At 44.6% G+C, this 22,428-nt stretch overlaps 1 protein-coding gene across 1 annotated transcript; it reads right to left on the bottom strand.

Annotated features, from left to right (window-relative positions):
• Positions 1–684: 684 nt before the first annotated feature.
• On the bottom strand, positions 685–6,629 carry LOC139705402 (GTPase IMAP family member 6-like). The gene is given in 4 exon segments (XM_071610855.1): positions 685–2,523; positions 2,526–3,137; positions 4,322–4,403; positions 6,371–6,629. Coding segments are annotated over 4 exon segments (1,002 nt in total). The 5' UTR covers positions 6,545–6,629; the 3' UTR covers positions 685–2,389.
• Positions 6,630–22,428: the final 15,799 nt, after the last annotated feature.

Below are 22,428 nucleotides of genomic sequence, written 5' to 3'. Positions count from 1 at the left end.
AGGAACAGCCTTTCCTCCAGACACAGCCCTAAGAGTCGACCCCGTGGGGTCCGGTGGGGCACCCTAGGGTCAGGACCGCTTCTCCGCACCAGTTACCATGCTTCTCGGCTTTTCCTTCCCTTTCCAAGTCGGACAATCTCAGCCACCCGGCAGCACTTAGCACTGACTCTAAATGTCTGAATCTTTGTTTTCCCAAACTGCAGGTCTCAGATGCTGAATGAAGCTCTTTTGTGTTTACAGTTTCTGAGCTTGAGGTATTTGCCAATTCTCTCAGACTTAATAGGTAAATGGAAGATGATTCCAACTAGAATTCCAGTAGGACTTTTCTTCTTTTTCTTTTTAAATTAGACAAGTGATTTTAACTTCCATGTAGAAGAATAAATGCCTGAGAATTAAAAAAAAAAATACATAAAATCGTAGTCTGGTGCACACCTATAATCCCAGCAGCTCATGGGGCTGAGACAGGAAGATCACAAATTCAAAGCCACCTCAGCAATGGTGAGGCATTAAGTAACTCAGTGAGACCCTGTCTCTAAATAAAATACAAAAATAGGGCTGGGGATGTGACTCAGTGGTCAGGTGCCCCTGAGATCAATCCCTGGTAGCCTGGTACCACTCCCCCCCACACAAAAAAACAACAATGTAGTCTGAGGAGGAAATTGGCTCACCATAACAAATCAAAGCTACTTTCATCAAATCGATATTTTATTCAAATAGGAAAAGTAGAAGATGTGAACAGAAATAAAAACTTTGACATAAGTCTTAGGAACTGTGAGAACTGAATCGGTGATAAATGCTGCACAGTCAGTCCAGCAGGAAGTGGATGGCCGAGTCAATAAATGCTCTGCACAAAGACTCTCTCAACTGTACACCAAAATGACTCTGTTCTGCTCTGAAAGAGCCAAGGACATATTTACACTTTCTTCGGAGGCTGCCCCTCTGGGAGAGCCTGGTGAGGCAGGCCTGAGTGGTAGGTGCAGGTCCTGGTGTCTGGGAGGACCTCCACCAGCAGAGGAGCCACCAGGCAGATAAGGCTGTGTCTGCTGATCTCCCACGGTCCTCAGCAGGGTCACCAGCACCTCCACTTCCCGCCCTTCCAGAGGAAGGCAGCCAGAGCCCTCTGCCCCATGGCTTGAAGAATGGAGAAGGGGACTGTATTGGGAGATCTTTTCCCTGTGGCTTCCCATCAGTTGGTTAAACCCCCCAGGAATATCTTGAGCCTCAAAGAATTTGAGGTGCCTCTGAGACACCTCTGCTTGCTTAGGTGGTTGAACGGCTTCCTATCAGAAGCCAGAGGCAGGCTAACATCCTCCTCCCTTCTCAGCATGCCTACCTCACTCCTGACAGCCTGTGTGCAGGACAGCCTCAAGGGGACTCACCCAGGAAGACACCCGTGCATTGGGAGTTCTCCTATAAACCAGACGGTGCTCCCAAGATATTTAGGGCACCCATCACCTTCCTTTGCAGGTTCCCTTTCTTTCCTGCCTCCCTCCATTCAACCCACCACAGATACATTGCTGGGGAGCCCGTTCACCTGCAGACCCTCCCCACTGTCAAGGGAGAGGCTGGGCACAGGGCTGAAAACTGTCTTCACCCTCCAGTACACAGGGCAGAGCTAATGAAGGGCATGGAACCCGAGGGAAGAGGGGAAGTAACCTGTAACCCCCAGTCTAAGTCCACCTTGGGGGAGTCGGGCTGGCCCACTCTGCCCACCTGGCACCTCAAGGGCCACCACACCCTGCAGCCAGGGCTAGGGCCCACACACTTGCCCAAGGCCAGCTTCTCGAATACTCTGACCCTGACTTCACTTGTTAGAGTTCAAGAGAAACTTTCTCCCTCTCTGCTCCTGCTCACTCTCCTCCCTGGACCCAGGCCCATCCCTCCCCATGTGTCAGAGTCCCTGGCCCTTCCTCCCTCCACACAGCAGGTGACTTAACAGCCACTCTGCCCACCCCTGCTGGACACAAGAGCAAAGCCCAAGAGATGGGAAGTCACCAGGTCAACAGCTACACTGGGTTGTGCCATGCTAACTGACTCCAATGGCCCGGAAGCCCTGGGAAGGCAAAGAGCAACAAGCCTGCCCTCAAGATGCTTTGGCTGTATTAGGGTGCAGACAAGGGCCCCCAGGAAACGCTAATGGGATGGAAGGTTCCATATGAGGACAGTGGGCTTTGGGATGGAGAGGAGGGAGGGCTCTGAGCAGCTACCCTGAAACAAGGCTCCACCACCTTGAACCAACAGATGCTGTGACCTGGGGACCAGGCGGTGCTCCATGAATAGAGCAAGTAGCCCTGCTGGACACAGGGGCACGGAGGGCTGAGCAAATCTCCTGCTCCCGTCCAGCATTGCTCAAATGGGCCTGCTCCTCAGGAGGCACCTGTCAGTCTTCTCAATGTTTTCTGCACTTGGGAAGCACTTCCAGCCAGGACCCCTCACTGATCGCCTCCACAGAACCCTGCTCTGGGCTCATTTGTCCTTCTGTGCTTCTCTGAGCAGCGCTCTGCTGGTGGTATTGGGAAGCCTGTTGCTGTAAGGACAGCCGTCGTTTTCCCACTGGATGCCTTCCACTTGCTGCATGAGCTCCTGCAGCTGGGCCTCCTGCTCCGGCCCCTCTGCCCTGTTGTTGAAGCCGCAGTGGCGCTGCTCACACAGCACACCCAGCGTGGCCAGGCTCTGGTTGTCGGTCTCTCGCACATATTCTTTCAAGGAGCCCCCAGCCAGGTCTTCCTTCCGGGTGAACACCAGGACCGTGTAAGCCAGGACCCCCGCTCCGAAGACCTCCTGGAGGCGCCTGACGGCCTGCTGATCCTCCCTGGTGAACCGGCCCAGCTGTGTCACGAGGAGCACCGCGTGAGGCCTCAGGGAGGAGAAGGTGCAGGCCTGACAGACCTCTGCAGCCGCCGCCCCTGCCTGGACCCCTGGAGACAAAATGTCGGGGGTGTCGATCACCTCCAGTTCCATCCCTGCCCACTCTCGGCAGCCTCTCTGGAAGGTTGTGGTCACTGGTCTGCTGCTGAGTTTAGACTCAAATTCTTTCCTGCCAAGGATGCTGTTTCCTGTCGCACTCTTCCCACTTCCCGATTTCCCCACCAGGATGAGCCTCAGTTTCCTTGGAGGAGGTTCTTTATCCCTCAGACCTAGAAGCATTAAACAAATTCATGAAAACGCAGGAAACAGGGTTAGGGTCCATCCTCTCCACTTATCAGGAGCTAGGCCTGTAGGTGCACTCCATCCCAGAGGGCAGGAGGTCCCAGGTTGGGGTGGGAGAGACACAGGCTGAGATCTCTCTCTGTGACCTGTCCTGGACTCTCATGCTTAACCCGTGTCCTTGAAGGTGGGGCTGAACATTCTCATCCAGTAGAATATCAGGTCCATTGGTCAAGAGAGGAGACTTAGAGATGTGCACCTAACCCTGGGAATTTGGTATCTAGATGTTTAGTATGACTGGGGCTGGAGGCCAGGTGGGAATTCTCCTCTCCTGACTTTGCAAGGCACCAAGGCCAAATGCACATAAAGAAGTGGCAAATATTGGTCGGTTTCCAAGTCTGGTCCCCATGAAAGACATTGATGGATTCAGATCATAGAGCACCAAGACTCCCCAAGGCGGCCGGACACTGTCTTTTCCTGAATCTCCTCAGCACCCATGGGCTTTGCTCCTGCCTCTGCACCTTGGGATGACCCACCCTGACCAATTCTGTCTCCCTCCAGCTTCTCAAGAGGGCAGGACAGGCATTTGAGCAAGTGAGCAGTTTCCAGGAAGTGGGTGTGGGGTACTCATTCTGGCCTCTGGCCAACACAGGGCAGGGGAAGCGAGGGATTCCCTGCTGAGCAGTGGAGCTGGCTCCCATCACGGGACTCAGAGCCAGATACATCGCCTGAGATCTGGGAGGAGTTTTGAGGTAACATCGAACCTGGCTTATGTAAGAAGAGGTAAAAAAGGCCAAATGCGAATTTTCCTATGTGATAGACTTTTTCTTGATGGCCCAGGCTCTTCAAGTTCATAAAGTAAAAAAAAATCATTTTGGTACATTACATTAAAACACCATGCGGGATTTCCTCTGGAGTGTACAGCATTCCTAAGTTCCGCCCTCCCAGGTGAGGTGACAAGCTGAGATGTGAGAGGGTTGAACCCTGTTACGGGCAGCAGCCACGGAGTCCATGCTTGTTCCCAGCGTCACCTGATGGCCCTGGCAGCAGTCACTCACAGCAGATAAGCACTGACATGAGGACTGAGGATTTCCTGGCCTTAGCCAAGGTTAGGAAGGTGAGCATGTCCCACCTGCACACCACAGGCCCCCCTCTGCTGGGAAAGTGGCTTTACCTCCTGACAGCTCTGCTGTAGGTTCCTGGCACAGCTCTTTTGGAGAATTCTCGCGGGGAATCTGGACATAGTCTTCCTCCACCTAGAGAAAGCAATGATCCATTGGACTGATTTTTCAATTGCATTTTAAGCTATGCTGCCTTTTGCCTTCCTTTGCCAGACAGAAGATGTCTGCGTTGGTTTAGGGATGGGGAGGACTGCATGAGAAGAGGGCCTAGCCCCCTGCCCTGCCCGACTCATGGTGGTCTCCATCATGAGTTGAAGAGGTTTCCCAGAGAAAAGGGCTGCTGGCCTGGAGCCCGAAGTGGGTGGGTGGACAGGGTCCAGGAGCTGTTGTGCAGGGAGAGAGGAGGGGGGAGAGACACAGAGGCAGGCGTGACCTAACCCTGTGTGTCCTGGAGTGGCAGGGAGGTTCCTATGGCTGAGTGGCCTGCAGGACTTGGGCAGGAAGTCGTGGGGAGGGCTGACTCTTGGGGACAGGCAGAGCCACCTGGGCTTGATCTTTGGAGAAGGCGCAACAGTGAAGGTTGGAGGGCTGAGAGCTGGTCCAGAAGACAGCCCCGGGGCCTTCACAATGCCCTGCTGCGAGCCAGACACCTCACTTTCAGGGTTGTGGCCATCAGTTCACAGCCTGTGCCTCAATGTCCCTTCACGGTGAAGGTTGGGCCTGACACGGAAGACACCATGAAGGCCCCTCCCCATATGGTCCCCACATATTTATAACCTTTTAACTCCTAGACCTCTTTGAAAATTAGAGTCACATTATCTCAACCAGGACTTCCATCAGCCACATGAGGAGAGCGCTGTGCACTTCTGTAGGGCTTAATGTGGTCCTGTGTGACAAGAGCCCATGTGCTGTGTCTGGGTCATTTTCTCTGGATTGAGGAGATTACAAGGCTCATGACTGCTTTTCCAGAACATGGGAGGATGGGCACAGCCCCGTTAATCTAGGGGAACCGTGGAAGCCCAGTTACAGGACCTTGACCGACACAGCTTTCTCTCCACACAGCACTGCGGGCTGTCTCTCCTGCTCTGTTCACCTGGCAGATTATTTAGTCCTCCGGGAAATCCCAAGGGCTGGCCAGGGGAGGACCACTGTGGACATGGCTTTGTAGCAGTGACTTCATTTAGTGAACGCCAGCTCTCGCAGGCTAGGCTGGGATGGAGGTGGACCAGGAAGATTTGGTGACTTCAAGGGAGAGAGGAAGCTGGACAGGTGGACAGCCACACTCCGTCATGGCCAGCCCCACGCTGGCAAGAACACAGTCCTCCACCCGTCAGCGGGCCCCAGGGGACAAGCAGGCCACTGCGTCCTCCCCCTGAGAACGTGGCCGGCTAACTGTAGACCCTCCCAGGCTCTTTGTCCCCAGCTTCCCTACGTCCAGTGGAAACTGAAGCAGCTCTGTGCCAATGCAACCTCATTCCACTTTAAGGACACAGGCGGCTTAGCAGAGGCCTGTGGCCAGCAGGAGAGGGCGGAGGGGGTGAGGAGCACCTGAGGCACTGCGAGCAGGACTTGTGGTTTGCACCGTGTCCAGCACAGCCCAAGGACAGGTCTGCACCCTCTGAACCAGGCAGCCTCCCCAGGGCCCCTCTCTGAGCAGCACCCACCCTGCTGGTCCCACTGTGTTTATTGTCTCCAGAAGATGGAGCAGTTGTCACCAGCTTGTTGTGCTGCTCTGGAAGAAAGAGAAACTCACAGAAGCAGCTTGACACACACTAAGCAGGGAGCCGGGCACAGGGCACACAGTGCTCCTAACTTCTGAGTCACAGTTTTTCCTATAATACCTCAAACACACACAGAGCACACACAGAAACACAAAGGCACATACACAACACACGAACCACTCCCACACACCTGCACACATGCACACAGAGAAGGGTACACGCAACCACAAACACACAAAGATTCCTAACACACATACACAAACAGCTCTCACACACAACATACACAAATATGGAAATGGATACACACACCCGCCCATAACACACACATACACACAAACAAAATACAGGCATACACAAGAATGTACACACACGCAGACTCACCGCCAGGCCGGCCAACAGACAAGAGGAATGGCCTCCTTTCTGGTCTTCTCTGGCCACACAGCCCTGTGCACTCCTCTCTATCTCTTCTGCTGGGGTCCACACATGCTCATCTCCTTGGGAGAGTAAATTAAGGAAGCGGGAAAGTGCAAAGATGAGGGAATTCATGGAGAACATCTGCTGTTCACTTTTCAGCAAAATGCTAGCCAAGCTCCAGGACACCCTCGAAAGGACTGCATCAGCGGTGAGGCCCAGAGCAGGAAGTGGGCAGGAGCCCACGGCAGGAAACCACGCGCTTGTACTTGTAACCTCAGAAATAGAACAAACCAGAATTCCCCTGCTGGAGCCATTGAACCCTGACCTGGGATAAGGAGCACAGAGGCTGGAGGAGCAGTGGGTCGCTCAGAAAAGTCTGTGCCAGAGACACAATGACTGGCCTCTCCTTCTGGAGGCTTGTCCACGTCCAGGGCTCCTGCATTCAGGCCTGGGCAAATGTTCCCTGTTTCTTTTCTTTCCCTAGTCGCTTCTTCCTTAGATACCTTCTTGCAGGAAAGACCCGGTTCTCATTCTTTCTAAGGCTTAAGTGTCTGAGAAGAATTTTTATGTTGCTCTGACAAGAGGAAAACTGCAGTAGGCTTGTGGAGAACAATGTTATGAGGAAGGACAGTACTTTATGAGACAGTACAGTTATGAGACAAACTAAGGAAGAAAAAACCTAGGAACTTCAAAGATATGTTTTTGTATGATTTTTTTCATTTATTTTTTATTCGTTTTAATCAGTTCTACATGACAATAGAAAGCTCTTTGTAAAGATGGAGCAGAATTTTTCACTTCTCTGGTTGTTTAGGAAGTAGAGTCACATCATTTGTGCAATCATACATGTACCTAGGGCAATGTTGTCCATCTCATTCCACCGTCTTTCCTACCCCCCTCCCTGCCGCAGTCTGGCTGGGCACAAATCACGAGCCACTGAAGCAGGAACAAACTTTATTTTTAAACTGCAGGAAAACACTTCACACAGCTCCCGGGGAATCCTCCCGAACGCGCCACGAGGCTTGTCCAGGAATCCCCAGCCGGAACTATCTCTCCCGGAAATCCCTCCTCCTGCACTTCCCCAACCAATGGGAACTCTCGGGGAATCCCCGGAAATCCCCACGAGAACTCCAAAATAGTGCGAGAACTCAAAAGTTGCGGCAGAGGCGGACAGGCAGAGGCGCCTGTCAATCAATACTGTTGGCAAAATGCCAGGGGCCATACAGACTCAGCCGTGGCTCTCAGCATCTCCCCCTTTTTGTTTAATTAAACAACAAGCAATGTGGCTTAGGGACCGTGCCTGTTAGGCAGTCCAATTCAACATATGGTCCTTACCCGTCATCGGATGAACTGACCTCTAGGCATCAGCCTCCTGTCTTAGGTTGGTACCACTGCAATTGGATCATACCCGTCACTGACTACCGGTCCAGCATACAGCCATACTTGTGGATAGGTCTATGCACCAGTGGGGGGGTGAGGTTCTTTGCCTCACCTCTGTTGGTCCCCAAATTTGGCCTTGGTGCCAGTGGGGGAGTGAGGTTAATGTGGCTTAAGGACCGTGCCTGGTAGGTTGTCCAATTCAACATATGGTTCTTACCCGTCATCGGAAAACTGACCTTTAGGCATCAGCCTCCTGTCTTAGGTTGATACCACTGCAATTGGATCATACCCGTCACTGACTACCGGTCCAGTATAAGCCATTGGCCCCCAAATTTTAGACCATCACTAGCAGAAGGGAGGAGGATGCAAAATGCCATGACACTAAGCCAATTGAGGGCTCCTTTGAAAAATTGTACCACCGGTGACACCATCAACAAAAATACTCCAGCACTATCACAATTCGCTGTACCAACAGATAGTTCACAATGCATACAAGTGACACATAGTCCAAGCAAGGTCTGCAAGCAATTCAAAGCAGAGGAATCTGTCAATATGTCCATTTCCTCCCAAAGTAAATCGACTCCTTAATTGAGCATTACTTGTGGAGTTATTATTCATTGATGCATCAGTTTTTACAGTTTGTTGTGATAACTATAGAAGAAGCTGTAGTTTGGTTTTATCTTTGTCTTCACCGGCACTGGGATGAAGATAGGAGTTCTGGCAATGATGCTAAGAAAAAAATTATGTAACATTCCAACAGGCACTAAGAAAACAATTTTTTGAACAATTTACATTATCCTGAACAGAATTATTAAATATAATGAGAAGGAAAGGTGAAAGTAAACAAACAGATCTGTTAACCTCCTATTTGTTCACATATTAAAACAATTTTCAACAGCTGTTTACCCAATCTAAATTAAACCATTAAAATCACGTGAATAAAAAAATTCGGATCCATTTATTCATGAGCGCTCCTCATATATGATATATGGACATACGCACATACAGACATACAACACAAAACAGAAGTGTGCACACATAACATACAACACTTAAGACAATAGTAAAGGCCTTGAAGCTTTACCTAGGTGAAATCTCCATTGCAATGCTTAAAAACTCCACAGTCAAAAAATAAAACTGATCAGAAAAACATTAACCTAGGTCTGTATGAGCTCAAAAATAAAATAGAACTTTATGATGTGGGAAAAGGCAAATAATAAAATAAATATTGAAAAAAGCATCCTGGTTAATCACTGTCGCAGATGTAAGAATAGCCAAACTGGAGTTCTGGATATCAGCTGTTATGGATTTGAGTCAAATCATCTTCCTTTTGGCCTGTAGAAATTGTTTTAGTTAATCTCTCTGGAATCCAAATCGGCTGCTGTTCTCCCTGTGGAAAAACACAAACAGAACCCCGACTCCAGACAATCACTGGGTCAGGACCTTTCCATTGTCCTGTTAGAATATCCTTCCAAAGTACCTTAGGCTTATGTACATTTTTTGGACACATATGCCTTTCCGCAGCACTAAGCCCTGAGGAATCCAAATTTAAAAAGTTTAGAGTAAAAAGGGTTATTTTAAGTTTATCTTTGGGTGACATATACCCCTTTCCAATTCCCTCTTTTTGCTTTAGTAAGTACATTTTAATAGTTTGATGAGCTCTTTCAACTATGCCTTGTCCTTGTGGATTGTATGGAATTCCTGTTATATGAGTAATGCCAAATGATGAGCAAAATTGTTTAAAAGAGGTAGAAGTATAACCAGGACCATTATCTGTTTTTAACTGTTTTGGAATGCCCACAGTGGCAAAATTTTGTAAGCAATGAGCTATAACATCTTTAGTTTTTTCTCCGGAATGAAGGGAGCCCATCAAAAATCCGGAAGAAGTATCAACTGTAACATGCAAATATTTTAATTTTCCAAATTGTGGCAAGTGTGTGACGTCCATCTGCCAAATATGGTTAGGTATCAGTCCTCTAGGATTGACTCCAAGATTAACTTGTGGTAAAAAGGTCACACAATTTTGACATTGTTTTATTATTTGTCTAGCTTGTTCCTTAGTTATTTTAAAGCGCTTTTGTAAAGTATTAGCATTGACATGGAACTTATTATGAAAATGTGTAGCTTCTTCTAGTGTAGAGAAAATATGTATGTCATGTGTAGTTTTATCTGCTAAATCGTTGCCCAAACTAAGGGCTCCAGGCAATCCTGTATGTGCTCTGATATGTCCTATAAAGAATGGATCTTTTCTGTCCCAGATTAGACTTTGTATAGCAGAAAACAAAGAGAAAACAGTAGAGGAAGGGGAAATCCTGCCAGCATCTTCAAGGGATACTATAGCATTAACTACATACTGACTATCAGAGAATAAATTAAATACAGAATCTTTAAACATCACAAAAGCTTGTAAAACTGCATTAAGCTCTACCTTTTGAGCTGATTGTTTGGGTACTAAAAATGTAAAAGTTTGATCAGGGGTAACTACTGCTGCTGTACCATTATTTGACCCATCAGTGAATACATTTGGAGCATTCATAATAGGGGTTTTTCTTGTCATTTTTGGAAAAACTACAGGATGCGAAGACCAAAAAGACAACAAAGGATTAGATGGTAAGTGATTATCAAATGAAACATTAGATTTACACATGATTATTGCCCAAGTATTTAACTCATTAGCTAACTCATCAATTTGATCCATAGTATATGGAGTAATAATTTTATTGGGAGAAATTCCAAACACTCCCTTTGCTGCTTTTATTCCTTTGAGTATTAATTGTCCTACAGCCTCAGGATACCTAGTAAGAATAGTGTTAGGAGAATAAGATAAATGTATCCACAATAATGGACCTTCTTGCCAAAATACTCCTGTAGGAATATTTTTTGTTGGTATTACAATAAATAATAAAGGCAAAGTTATATCAATTCTATCCAAATGCATATTTTCCATATATGTTTCAATAATTTTTAATGCCTTTCTTGCTTCAGGCGTTAACATGCGGGGTGAATTTGGATCTGATGGACCTTTTAGGATATCAAATAAAGGTCCCAACTCTCCTGTTGGTATGCCTAGATAAGGCCTTATCCAATTTATGTCTCCTAATAACTTTTGAAAGTCGTTAAGTGATTTGAGTTGATCTACTCGTATTTGAATTTTTGGTGGACGGACCATGGTTGAGGATAATAGAACTCCTAAATAATTAATTGGAAAATTTAATTGTACTTTATCTATTGCTATCTCTAGATTATAATTTTTTAATAAATTTGTAAGTGTGGCATAACATTCTAGCAATGTGTTTTTATCTTTGTGTGCTAACAATACATCATCCATATAGTGAAATATTTGTAGTTTAGGATTTTGATTTCTAAGTGGCTGGATTGCTTTGTTAACATAAATTTGACACATAGTTGGGCTGTTAGCCATCCCTTGAGGGAGTACTTTCCATTCATATCTCTGATCAGGACCTTCATGATTCAGTGCAGGGATAGTAAATGCAAAATGTGGACTATCCTCAGGATGAATTGGAATTGAAAAAAAACAATCTTTAATATCTATAGCTAAAACGTACCAGGTTCTTGGCAAAGCAGACAATTGAGGAATCCCCGATTGAGCAGGTCCCATAATAACCATCTCATTATTAATGGCTCTTAAATCTTGCAATAATCTCCATTTACCAGATTTCTTTTTAATGACAAAAATGGGAGTATTGTAAGGAGATACGGAAGGTTGTATATGTCCCTCCGCTAATTGTTGTTTGACCAGGTCATGGGCTGCTTGTATCTTTTCTTTAGTCAGGGGCCACTGAGGAACCCATACTGGTCTATCTGATTTCCAAGTAATTTTTATTGCCTCAGTGACCCCTTCTGAAAACCCAGTCCATGTCTATTTATTCCCTGATCTATTTGAATGGGTGTTGCTATGCCTTGTTCTCTTAATCTTTTTTCTTTCCTGAAACCTTGTCTAGCCCTAATAGTGGGCGCATTTGGATTGATGTTATTTGTTAATGTCAAACCTAATTGATCTAGGACATCTCGTCCCCATAAATTTATAGGAAGATGATCCAATACATATGGCTGTATAGTTCCTTCACATCCTTCAGGATCCTTCCAATCTAATACCATTGCACTTCTATGGGGATTAGTTGCCACTCCTAGGCCTCGAAGCGTTTGAGTGGCTTGTTGTAACGGCCAATGTTGTGGCCATTCTTGACGAGATATGATGCTAAGGTCTGCACCTGTATCCAGTAGCCCATTAAATTCATGTCCTTGAATATTTAGTTTTAGCATGGGGCGAGAATCTAAATTTAAAGATAGCATAGCCCAATCTACACCTGTGGAGCCTAATCCCCTGGAACCTCTTTCTATAGTACTACTGGAAAATTTATCATGTAGGCTGGGTATTATTAATAACTGTGCTATTCTATCTCCTGGTGAAATTACTGATATACCCTTTGGAGAACTAGCTATAATTTTTATTTCACCTTCATAATCGGGATCAATTACCCCGGGACTTATCATAAGTCCTTTTAGCGTAGAAGAACTGCGTCCTAACAATAAGCCTACTGTTCCTTGGGGAAGAGGTCCTTTTACTCCTGTGGGAATGATTTGAACTCCCATCTCTGGAGTTAGTACTGCTCTGGCGGAGGCGCAGATGTCCAACCCTGCGCTCCCTCTGGTTCGTCTGATGAGAGATCTGATGGATAATGTGTCCTGGGCACTACCCTGATGGTATTGCTGGGTTCCTCCATGGTGTTTCTGGGTTCCTCCAGTGCCCCGTACATTTGTGGTCGTGGGCCCCAGAGCATTGGGCCCCCCTGTCCGTTTTTTGGCAATGGAGCTCGATGCCTTTCTCCACGATATCGTGGGTAAACACTTGGTCCTTGTCTGTTTTTTGATAACGGAATACCCTCTATGGTGGTTTGAGAACGGCATTCATTAGCCCAATGTTTCCCTCTATGGCATCGTGGGCAAATACCCGGTATTCTATTCGTTTGATATCTAGCTTTGTTAAACCCTCCTCCTATGGGGCAACTCCTTTTAAAATGTCCTGTTTGATCACAATTATAGCATGTTTTTGGCCTGGCATCTAAAGCCTGTTGTACTGCTGCTAAGACTTGCCCTTGTTCATTAATGTCTCTACATAATTTAATATATGTGTTTAAATCTTCATGTCTCCATGGTCTAATGACCTCTCTGCAACAACGATTTGCTTGGTCATAAGCCAGTTGTTTTATAAATGGCATTGCCTGTTCTGTATCCCCAAAAATTCTAGAAGCTGCTTGAATAAGCCTATCTACAAATTCAGCGTAAGGTTCATTAGTTCCTTGTATTACCTTAGATAATTGACCTTGTAAACCTCCATGCCCCTGTAAAGTTTTCCATGCCCTAATCGCATCTACAGAAATTTGTGCGTATACGCCAGGATCATATTCAATTTGTTGCCGTTGACCCTCATAAGGTCCTTTTCCTAACAACATATCTAGATTTCTTTGAGGGTAACCAGCTGCTGCATTTCGCCTAGCTGTCTCCCTGCAAAATTCCTCATTGGCAACCTTCCATAACAAATATTGTCCTCCATTTAGCACAGATTTACACATACTAGCCCAATCTGCTGGCGTCATGTCCAAGTTGGTAATGGATTCGACCATGCTTACAGTGAAGGGTGCTTGTGGACCATAGGTTGTTACAGCCTCCTTTAACTGCTTCACTGTTTTGAAATCTAAAGCACGGTGAATTCGCTGCCCTCCTGCCTGCTCAAGTACAGGGCATGCTAATCTTTGAGGTCCTGTCTCAGGATCCCATCTATCAACTACGGGGTTTGAGGGCCACTCAGCTATCTCCATAGGGGGAGCTGTTGGTTGAATTACGCCCTCTGATGATAGAACGGTGTTAGTAGCAGCCTCCTGTTGTAGCTTTTTCCCCAATAGCTGTTTCTCCTCTAAGCTTTCTTCCTTTAAATTTTCTTCCTCTGTCTGACTAGCTTGAGAGACCTTCTCTTTTGCTTGATCTAAAATGTCTTTCTCCATGGTCTGAACCTCTAACAATTTACTTAACACTCTTTCAGTTTGTTTTTTACTAATTTCTAATCTGTTATAAAGATAACGCAACCCAATAAGATAACACAAAACAAAACCGAAACAGAATGAAACAAAAACGGAACAAAAAATTGTTGTATCAATTTTCCTATTTTCTTGATATGTGCATTTGTGGTCTATTTCTATCTCTTCCTCAGGGGCGAACAACTTCAAACCTTGAGCCAACCATTTTTCCCAATCTGCCTGAGAAAATTCTAGGGATAGGCAGCTTGAAACAAACACAAAACAAATCAAAACAAGAACACATTCTTTTTTAAAATGGTCACCCATTCTCTCGCCTTCCCTTAGGGGCAAGTAATTTCACTTACCCCGAAGCTTCAGACGTTCCCCGCACGGGCCACCAAATGCCGCAGTCTGGCTGGGCACAAATCACGAGCCACTGAAGCAGGAACAAACTTTATTTTTAAACTGCAGGAAAACACTTCACACAGCTCCCGGGGAATCCTCCCGAACGCGCCACGAGGCTTGTCCAGGAACCCCCAGCCGGAACTATCTCTCCCGGAAATCCCTCCTCCTGCACTTCCCCAACCAATGGGAACTCTCGGGGAATCCCCGGAAATCCCCACGAGAACTCCAAAATAGTGCGAGAACTCAAAAGTTGCGGCAGAGGCGGACAGGCAGAGGCGCCTGTCAATCAATACTGTTGGCAAAATGCCAGGGGCCATACAGACTCAGCCGTGGCTCTCACCACCTCCCCTTGCCCCATCCACAGTTTCTCCACTCATTCTATGCCCCCCGATTATGGATTAGTGAAAACATTCGGACCCTGGTTTTTGGATTGGCTTATTTCACTTAGCATGATATTCTCCAATTCCATCCATTCTCCTGCAAATACCATAATTCTACTCTCTTTTAATGCTGAACAATATTCCATTGTGTATAGATACACCACAGTTTCTTTATCCATTCACCTATTGAAGGGCTGGTTCATCTATCTAGGTTAGTTCCACAGTTTAGCTATTGTGAATTGTGCTGCTATAAACATTGATGTGGCTGTGTCCCTGCAGTATGCCATGTTTAAGTCCTTTGGGAATAAACCTAGGAGTGGGATAGCTGGGTCCAATGGTAGTTCCATTTGCAGTTTCCCAAGGATTCTCCATATTGCTTTCCAGATTGGTTGCACCCATTTGCACTCCACCAGCAATGTATAAGTGTACCTTTTCTCCCACATCCTCGCCAACACTTATTGTTGTTTGTATCCTTAGTAGTTGCCATTCTGACTGGATTGAGATGCAATCTTGGAGTAGTTTTGATTTGTATTTCTCTAATTACTAGAGAAGTTGAACATTTTTTCATACATTTATTGATTGATTGTATATCTTCTTCTGAGAAGTATCTGTTCAGCTTCTTAACCCATTTGTTGACTGGGTTGTTTGTGGGGTTTTTTGGTGTTATTTTTTTTGAGTTCTTTATATATCCTGGAAATTAGTTCTCTATTTGATGTGCATGTGGCAAAAATGTGCTCCCAAAATGTAGGCTCTCTTCACCTCAATTATTGCTTCTTTTGCTGAGAAGAATTAGTATTGTAAAAAAATGGCCATATTAACCAAAGTGTTATACAGATCCAATGAGATTCCAAATTCATTCCTTATAGAAGTAGAAAAAGCAGTCCCAAAATTCATTTGAAAAAATAAGAGACCCAGAATAGCCAAAGCAATCCTTAGCAAGAAGAGTGAACCAGGAGGTGTCACAATACCAGACCTTAAACTATACTACAGAGAAACAGTAACAAAAACAGCATGATATCAGCACCAAAATAGGCATGTAGACCAATGGTACAGAATAGAGGACACAGAGACAAATATAGTTAACAAATAGTTATCTCATACTAGACAAAGGCGCCAAAGCCATACATAGAGAAAAGATAGCCTCTTCAACAAATGGTGCCGGGAAAACTGGAACACAAAGTGGCTCAAGGACCTAGGAATTAGACCAGAGACCCTATGCCCAATTGAAGAAAAAGTAGGCCCAAATCTTCATCATGTTGGATTAGGCTCTGACTTCCTTAACAAGACTCCTAAAGCACAGGAAATAAAATCAAGAATCAATAAATGGGATGGATTCAAACTAAAAAGTTTCTTCTCCGCAAAAGAAATAATCAAAAATATGTTTTCTAAGACATTCCCCACAGATCTGACCACAGTAATTAAAAGGAGGCCATTGCAGGAAAGACCTGAGACCCTCTGAGCATAGGTAATGATATAGTTACCATGTAATTTAGGTTGTGAAGATTCTCCCCAAAATGTTAGTCTAAGACAGTGGTTCTAATTTTCTTGTTCTCTTCTGATTGAACAAAGCATTTGCCACAATCATTACACAATATATAAATCTTCTAATCATCTAATTTAAATTATTCTGCAAATGCCTTCACTTGGTCAATTCTTAAAGGAATTATGTAGCTATTTACCATGTCTTCCATTGCCTAAGTAATGAAAATGTTGTTGCTTAGCCCATAATTGAAACAGTCATCTAATTTTAATTCCAATATTTGGCATTTTCTGCAAGCTGAACTTGGAGTTACCCAGACCTGCAGCAGAGCCGGGCAAAGATTAGGCTAGCATTCAGACACTGAGATTTCGGAAGTGTTTATTACTGCAGCATAATTGGACCTAACCTGACTGATGCGAATGTAAATCTAATGTTGAATATTTTTCCAGCTTGTCACTTATTTTTCTTTCTTTTCTTTGGCACCGGGGATTGAACCCAGGGGCACTCAACCACTAAGGCACATACCCAGCTGTTTTTTGGGGTATTTTATTTAAAGACAGGGTCTCACTGAGTTGTTTAGGGCCTTTCTAAGTTGCTGAGGCTGGCTTTGAACTCACGATCCTCCTGCCTCAACCCCCCAGATACAGGAGTGAACCACCAGGCCCAGCTCAGACTCTCACTTTTGATGATTTCTTTTCTGGAAGAAGTTATTGTAAATTCAATATGGAAATTCCAGGGACTGAAATCAAATGACTTTACTCCGGGGAGGGTTTGCATAAGTAAGAGGCGGGTGCTGGTGCTATTGTAGCGAGGCCACATTAGCCCCATCCTGGGATCTCTGGCTCCAACTGCAACTTAGGTCCCAGAGGGCACGGCAGACATCTTGATTTGCAACTAGCCTTCACTTCGAGTTTATGGCTCACAGGTCCCATTTCACTTTACGTTCTGTTGTGTTATTGATTACGTTTTGTATTTGGCCCTCATTTCCTGCCATTCAAGTCACGTTGTTTTGTTGAGGAAGCACCACTGTGTGCTAAGCTCTTAAACAGAACACATCTACACAGAACCTGAGCTGTGGTCTTTCTCGTTGCCTGTTTCTTAAACCACGTCTCTTGACCAGAACCCGGATACCTGGCCCAACTAACTGCAAGAGCAGTGAGGACTGGAAGAACACATGGTTTTTGGTGAACACCCACAGCTTTGGATTCACCATCCAACCTGGGGTTTTTGCAAGAAAAGGTCAGTCCCAGTTACAGAGAAATAGCTACAGAAAAACAAAAATGTGGTTTACAGAAAGAATGATGATCAATAATGACTAATATGCAAAGAGCACTTTCTGTGTACCAGGCACTGCTTTAAGAACTTTACATAAGTTAACTCATTTAAACCTCGTAGGCGTCCTGGGAGGGGGAGCGTACCCTATCCTTGGTTTTTGAAGTTGAAGACTGGAGGCAAGGACACTTCTTAGCCAAGGCAGAGCTGCGGGCCGTCCTCCTGGGATTTGAACCCACAGCCCAAATCTGAACAGTCTGAAGTGCTGAACACAGTGCACAGGCCCCACCAGGAGCACCCTGTGGTTCAGAAAGAATGACCCCAAGTTCACAGCACCCGATGTTACCTACTCTCTGTCCAAAGCAATAGTAAGAGCTGAGCAGCGGCAAGGGGCAGTTTTTAATTTGCGATGCTATAAAAACCCTTCACCCAGACATCTCCTACAGGCCCTTGCTTACTGGACAAGAATCTTTGTTCTTTTTTCACATGCGTGTTACTTCTGTGGGAGTGGGAGCAGTCTGCTGGTTCAGGAAAAGGACAAATGACACAGAGCAGAGGGACCCCAGACAGCCCACATGTGATGTGATGGTTGGTTTGGTGTGCCAACTTGCCTAGGCTGCTGTACTCCGGTATTGGGTCAAATACTCCCCAGATGCTCGTATGAAGGTACTGTTAGCTGCAATTGACAAGAAGCCAGGAGACTTTGGTAAAGCAGGTCACCCTCCATGATGTGGGTGGGCATCATCCAATCCGTTGAAAGTCTTAAGATCAGAGACTGAAGTTTCCCAAAGAACAAGGAATTCAGCCTCAAGACTGCAAAGTAGAAGCCTTGCCTGAGATTAAGACTGCTGGCTTGCCCTGTGGACTGTGGACTGAAGACCTTAACTCTGAGCTGCTTTCCAGCCTGACACTTGACAGCTTGTCGGTTGGACTTTGTACTTGCCAGTCCCCACCATTGTGTGAGCTAATTCCTTTAAATAAGTGTCTCTCTTTCTCTCCCTTCTTTCTCTTCATCTTCCTCTCTCTCTCTCTTTCAATGCAGATAAGAATAAAGATAAATAAACGAGAAAAAAATTGTTCCTTGGTATCTGCCGAAAATTTTCTGTATGTGTTCAGCCCTTTATATAAAATGGCATTGCATTTCAGTGTAACCTGCACACATGATCCCTTCACTTTAAGAAATCTTTGCATTACTTATGATACCCAATACAATTGTAACTGCTGTGTCCATTGTTGCTTTGTAGAGAATAAGCACAAGGAAAAGGCTCAGAGGCAACGATGTGTGCCTATTGCGTTTCTGATCTGAATCCGTGGCTGTGGAACCTGCGGACACAGAGGGAAGGCTGTATGTATCTAAATGTAGACACAGATACAGAGAAAGTATAGATGGATGCAATTGATTCTGTTCCTCTATCTCTGACTAATACCCAGAGAGCCACAGAGAGTTCCAGAGCTGCTGAGCTGGGCCAGCTTCAGTCCACTGAAACCCAACCAAACACAGACATGCAAGTGACACACAGGGAGCCAGTCATTGGTTTGGAAGCATTATTGTGGCTAAAGATAATAAATATGCCACTAACCCCTATTTAATTATCTTCACATAAAACACTGTTTGAATTTTGCTTGATGTCTTTCATCAATGAAAGATAATCAAATGATTTTGTCCTTATCTTTATTAATACAATGAACTGTATAGGTTCCCCGATAGTAATCCATGTTTTCATTACAAGAAACTTTATTGGTCCTGATATATCACTTTTTATTACATTGTTGAATTTCATTTCTGATATTTGTTCATTTTCCGTTCATACTTAGAAGTGAAATCAGATGCATTTTCTTTTTCTTTCTTTTTTTGGTACCAGGGATTGAATTCAGGGGTGCCATACCACTGACTTACACCCCCAGTCCTTTTTATATTTTATTAAAGACAGGGTCTCAGGAGTTGCTTAGGGTCTTGCTAAGTTGCTGAGGCTGGTTTTGAACTTGTGATCCTCCTGCCTCAGCCTCCCAAGCTGCTGGGATTACAGATGTACACCACCCTACCCAGCTGCATTTTCTTTTGTGTGTATGTGTGTGTGCAATAGTTATCTAGTTTATGTGTCAAAGTTATAACCTATACAGAAGACAGTGACCTGCATCTTAAAAATTAGAAGTAGCATACCCACACTTGGGGGACTATCTGTGCAGTTAACCACTGCTATAGTGTATTGGCCACATACCAAATAGATTTGGAAATGTGATAAGGTTTTACTCTCTCACCTGCCTCTTCTCCCTGTAGAGTCTCAGCAATATACTATCTTGAGGGATCACAGTGTCATGGACCCACTGCTGAGACATCCATCTACATTGTATCAGACTAAGGGACTATCAGGAACAGTGAAGGGTATGACTTATGCCACTTGTAAGCCAACAAGTTGGCCTGCTGACAGTTCCATGGATTCTGGTAGAAGACATCAGACTTCTGGATCAGAGACAAAAAATAGTTCATTATTGATACAACAGCAGTGGTCACGTGTGCCAATGTGGGGTTTTACAGGCACAGACTCCCTCAATAGCTTCAAAACTCATCAGAAAGCCTGAATCATTCATGCCCATCAAACACACTAATGGAAATTAATAAATATCCATGATAAAAATGGATTGTACTTAAATATTGTTATGACTTGGATCTGATATGGCCCCCAAAGTAGGTCACTTATACCATGGTGGAGACCCATCCTCCTGACCTCAACTAATACTAACTATCTCCCAAAAACCTTCCTCAGAACCCTTCCAAACATTCTGTGAATTTAGTATGACCCTGATACCAAAACCAGACAAAGACACATCAAGGAATGAAAATTTCAGACCAATATCCCTGATGAACATAGATGCAAAAATTCTTAATAAGATGCTGGCAAATCATATCCAAAAACATATTAAAAAGATAGTTCACCATGACCAAGTGGGGCTCATCCCAGGGATGCAAAGTTGGTTCAACATATGGAAATAAATAAATATAATTCACCACTCAACAGACTTAAAATCAAGGATCACATGATTATCTCCACCGATGCAGGAAAAGCACTAGACAAAATACAGCATGCATTCATGTTGAAAACACTAGAAAAATTAGGGACAGTAGCAGTAAACCTCAACACTGCAAAAGTAATGTATGCTAAACTCAAGGCCAACATCATTCTAAATGGAGAAAAATGGAAAGCATTCCCTCTAAAAATTAGAACAACATAGGGATGCCCTCTTTCATTAGTCCTACTAAATATAGTCCTTGAAACTCTATCCAGAGCATTAGGCAAAAGAAAGAAATTAAAAGGATACGAATAGGAAAAGAAGAACTCAAGCTATACCTATTTGCCAATGCCATGACTCTATATTTAGAAGACCCAAAACACTCTACCAGAAAACTTCTGGAACTCATAAATGAATTCAGCAAAGTAGCAGGATATAAAATTAACACACATAAATAACCATGTTCCTCTATACCAATGATAAATGAGCTGAAAGAGAAGTTAAGAAAGCTATCCCATTCACAACCACCTCAAAAAAAAAATCTTGAGAATCAATCTAACAAGAGGTGAAGACCTCTACAATGAAAACTACAGAAGGCTAAAGAAAGAAGAAGACATTAGAAGATTGGAACAGGTAATGGGGGGAATGAAGGAGGGATGGGAATGGGAAAGGCAGTAGAATGAATCAGACATCACTTTCCTAAGTTCATATATGAATACACAACCAGTAACTCCATGCCATGTACAACCACAAGAATGGCAAGTTATACTCCATGTCTGTATGATATGTCAAAATACAGTCTACTGCCATGTCTATCATTTTTCATGAAGATGGGACTCTGAGAACATGGGTCAGCAGAGGCTAGGGCAAACAATCCAATTTTTGAAGTGCTGTTAACTAGCAAAGGTGGGTTCACTTATGAATATTTATAAAAATGATAAACAAATATCAAAGAACACTCATCTAAAAGACTAACCCTGCACTACTAAGTAAAATTGAAAGATAGTTGGATATTAGGACATTTATAAATACAATTCATGGTGATAATATATCCAAAAGGAGCACAGCTTGAACATCTGCTTGGAACTGCCACGGCTTAGTTTAAATGTGTCCCCCCAAGGTTCATGCAGTAGACATCACTTTCCTATATGGAAAATTGGTCCTCCCCATGATGATGTTAAGAGATGTGGGACAGGTAAGAGGTGGGGTCTAGTGGGGGTTCCTCAGCTAAGAGGGGACATGTCCTCAGAAGAGACTAAGGTGGGTCACCTGCAACCCTGAGATGGGTCTCCCAAATGGACTTGTTATAAGAAGTAGGACTGAATCCTCATGTAGTCTTATCTTGCCACCCCATCTCTCCCTCCCCTGCACTCCCTTCACTGTGATGGCATCTGCTCTCAGGCCCTCATTAAAACTCTGAAAGAAAGAAATGGAAGAAGACACAAGAAGACGAAAAGACCTCCTATGTTCACAGATGGGCAGAATTAATTTTGTTACAGTGGCCATGCCACCAAACGCAATATACAGATTCAATGCAGTCCCCATCAAAATACCAATGACATTCTTCACAGAACTAGGAAAAACAGTCCTAAAATTCATTTGAATACTAAAAGACCAACTGGGCTCAGTGGTGCATGCCTGAATCCTAGCAGCTAAGGAGGCTGAGGTGGGAGGATCATGAGTTCAAAGCCATGATCTGCAACTTAGCAAGGCCCTAACAACTCAGAAAGACCCTGTCTCTAAAATAAAATATAAAAAAGGGCTGGGACTATGGATCAGTGGTTAAGGACCCCTGGGTTCAATCCCTGGAAGAAGAAGAAGGAGAAGGAGAAGGAGAATACAAATAAAAAATGCAGAATAGCCAAAGCAATTCTAAGCCAAAGAGCAATGCTGGAGGCATCACAATACCTGATTTCAAATTATACTCCAGAATTATAGTAACAAAAATTGAATGGTACTGGCATAAAAAGATACACAGACAAAAGGTATCGAACAGAAGACAGACAAACTCACACATCTTCAGTCATCTGATGCTTGACAAAGGTGCCAAAATCATACATTGGAGAC

This window comes from Marmota flaviventris, chromosome 1 (genome assembly GCF_047511675.1).
Source record: "Marmota flaviventris isolate mMarFla1 chromosome 1, mMarFla1.hap1, whole genome shotgun sequence".
Taxonomy (NCBI): Eukaryota; Metazoa; Chordata; class Mammalia; order Rodentia; family Sciuridae; genus Marmota; species Marmota flaviventris.
Note: the sequence above shows the minus strand (reverse complement) of the source record. Positions and strands in the feature narration are given on the sequence as shown.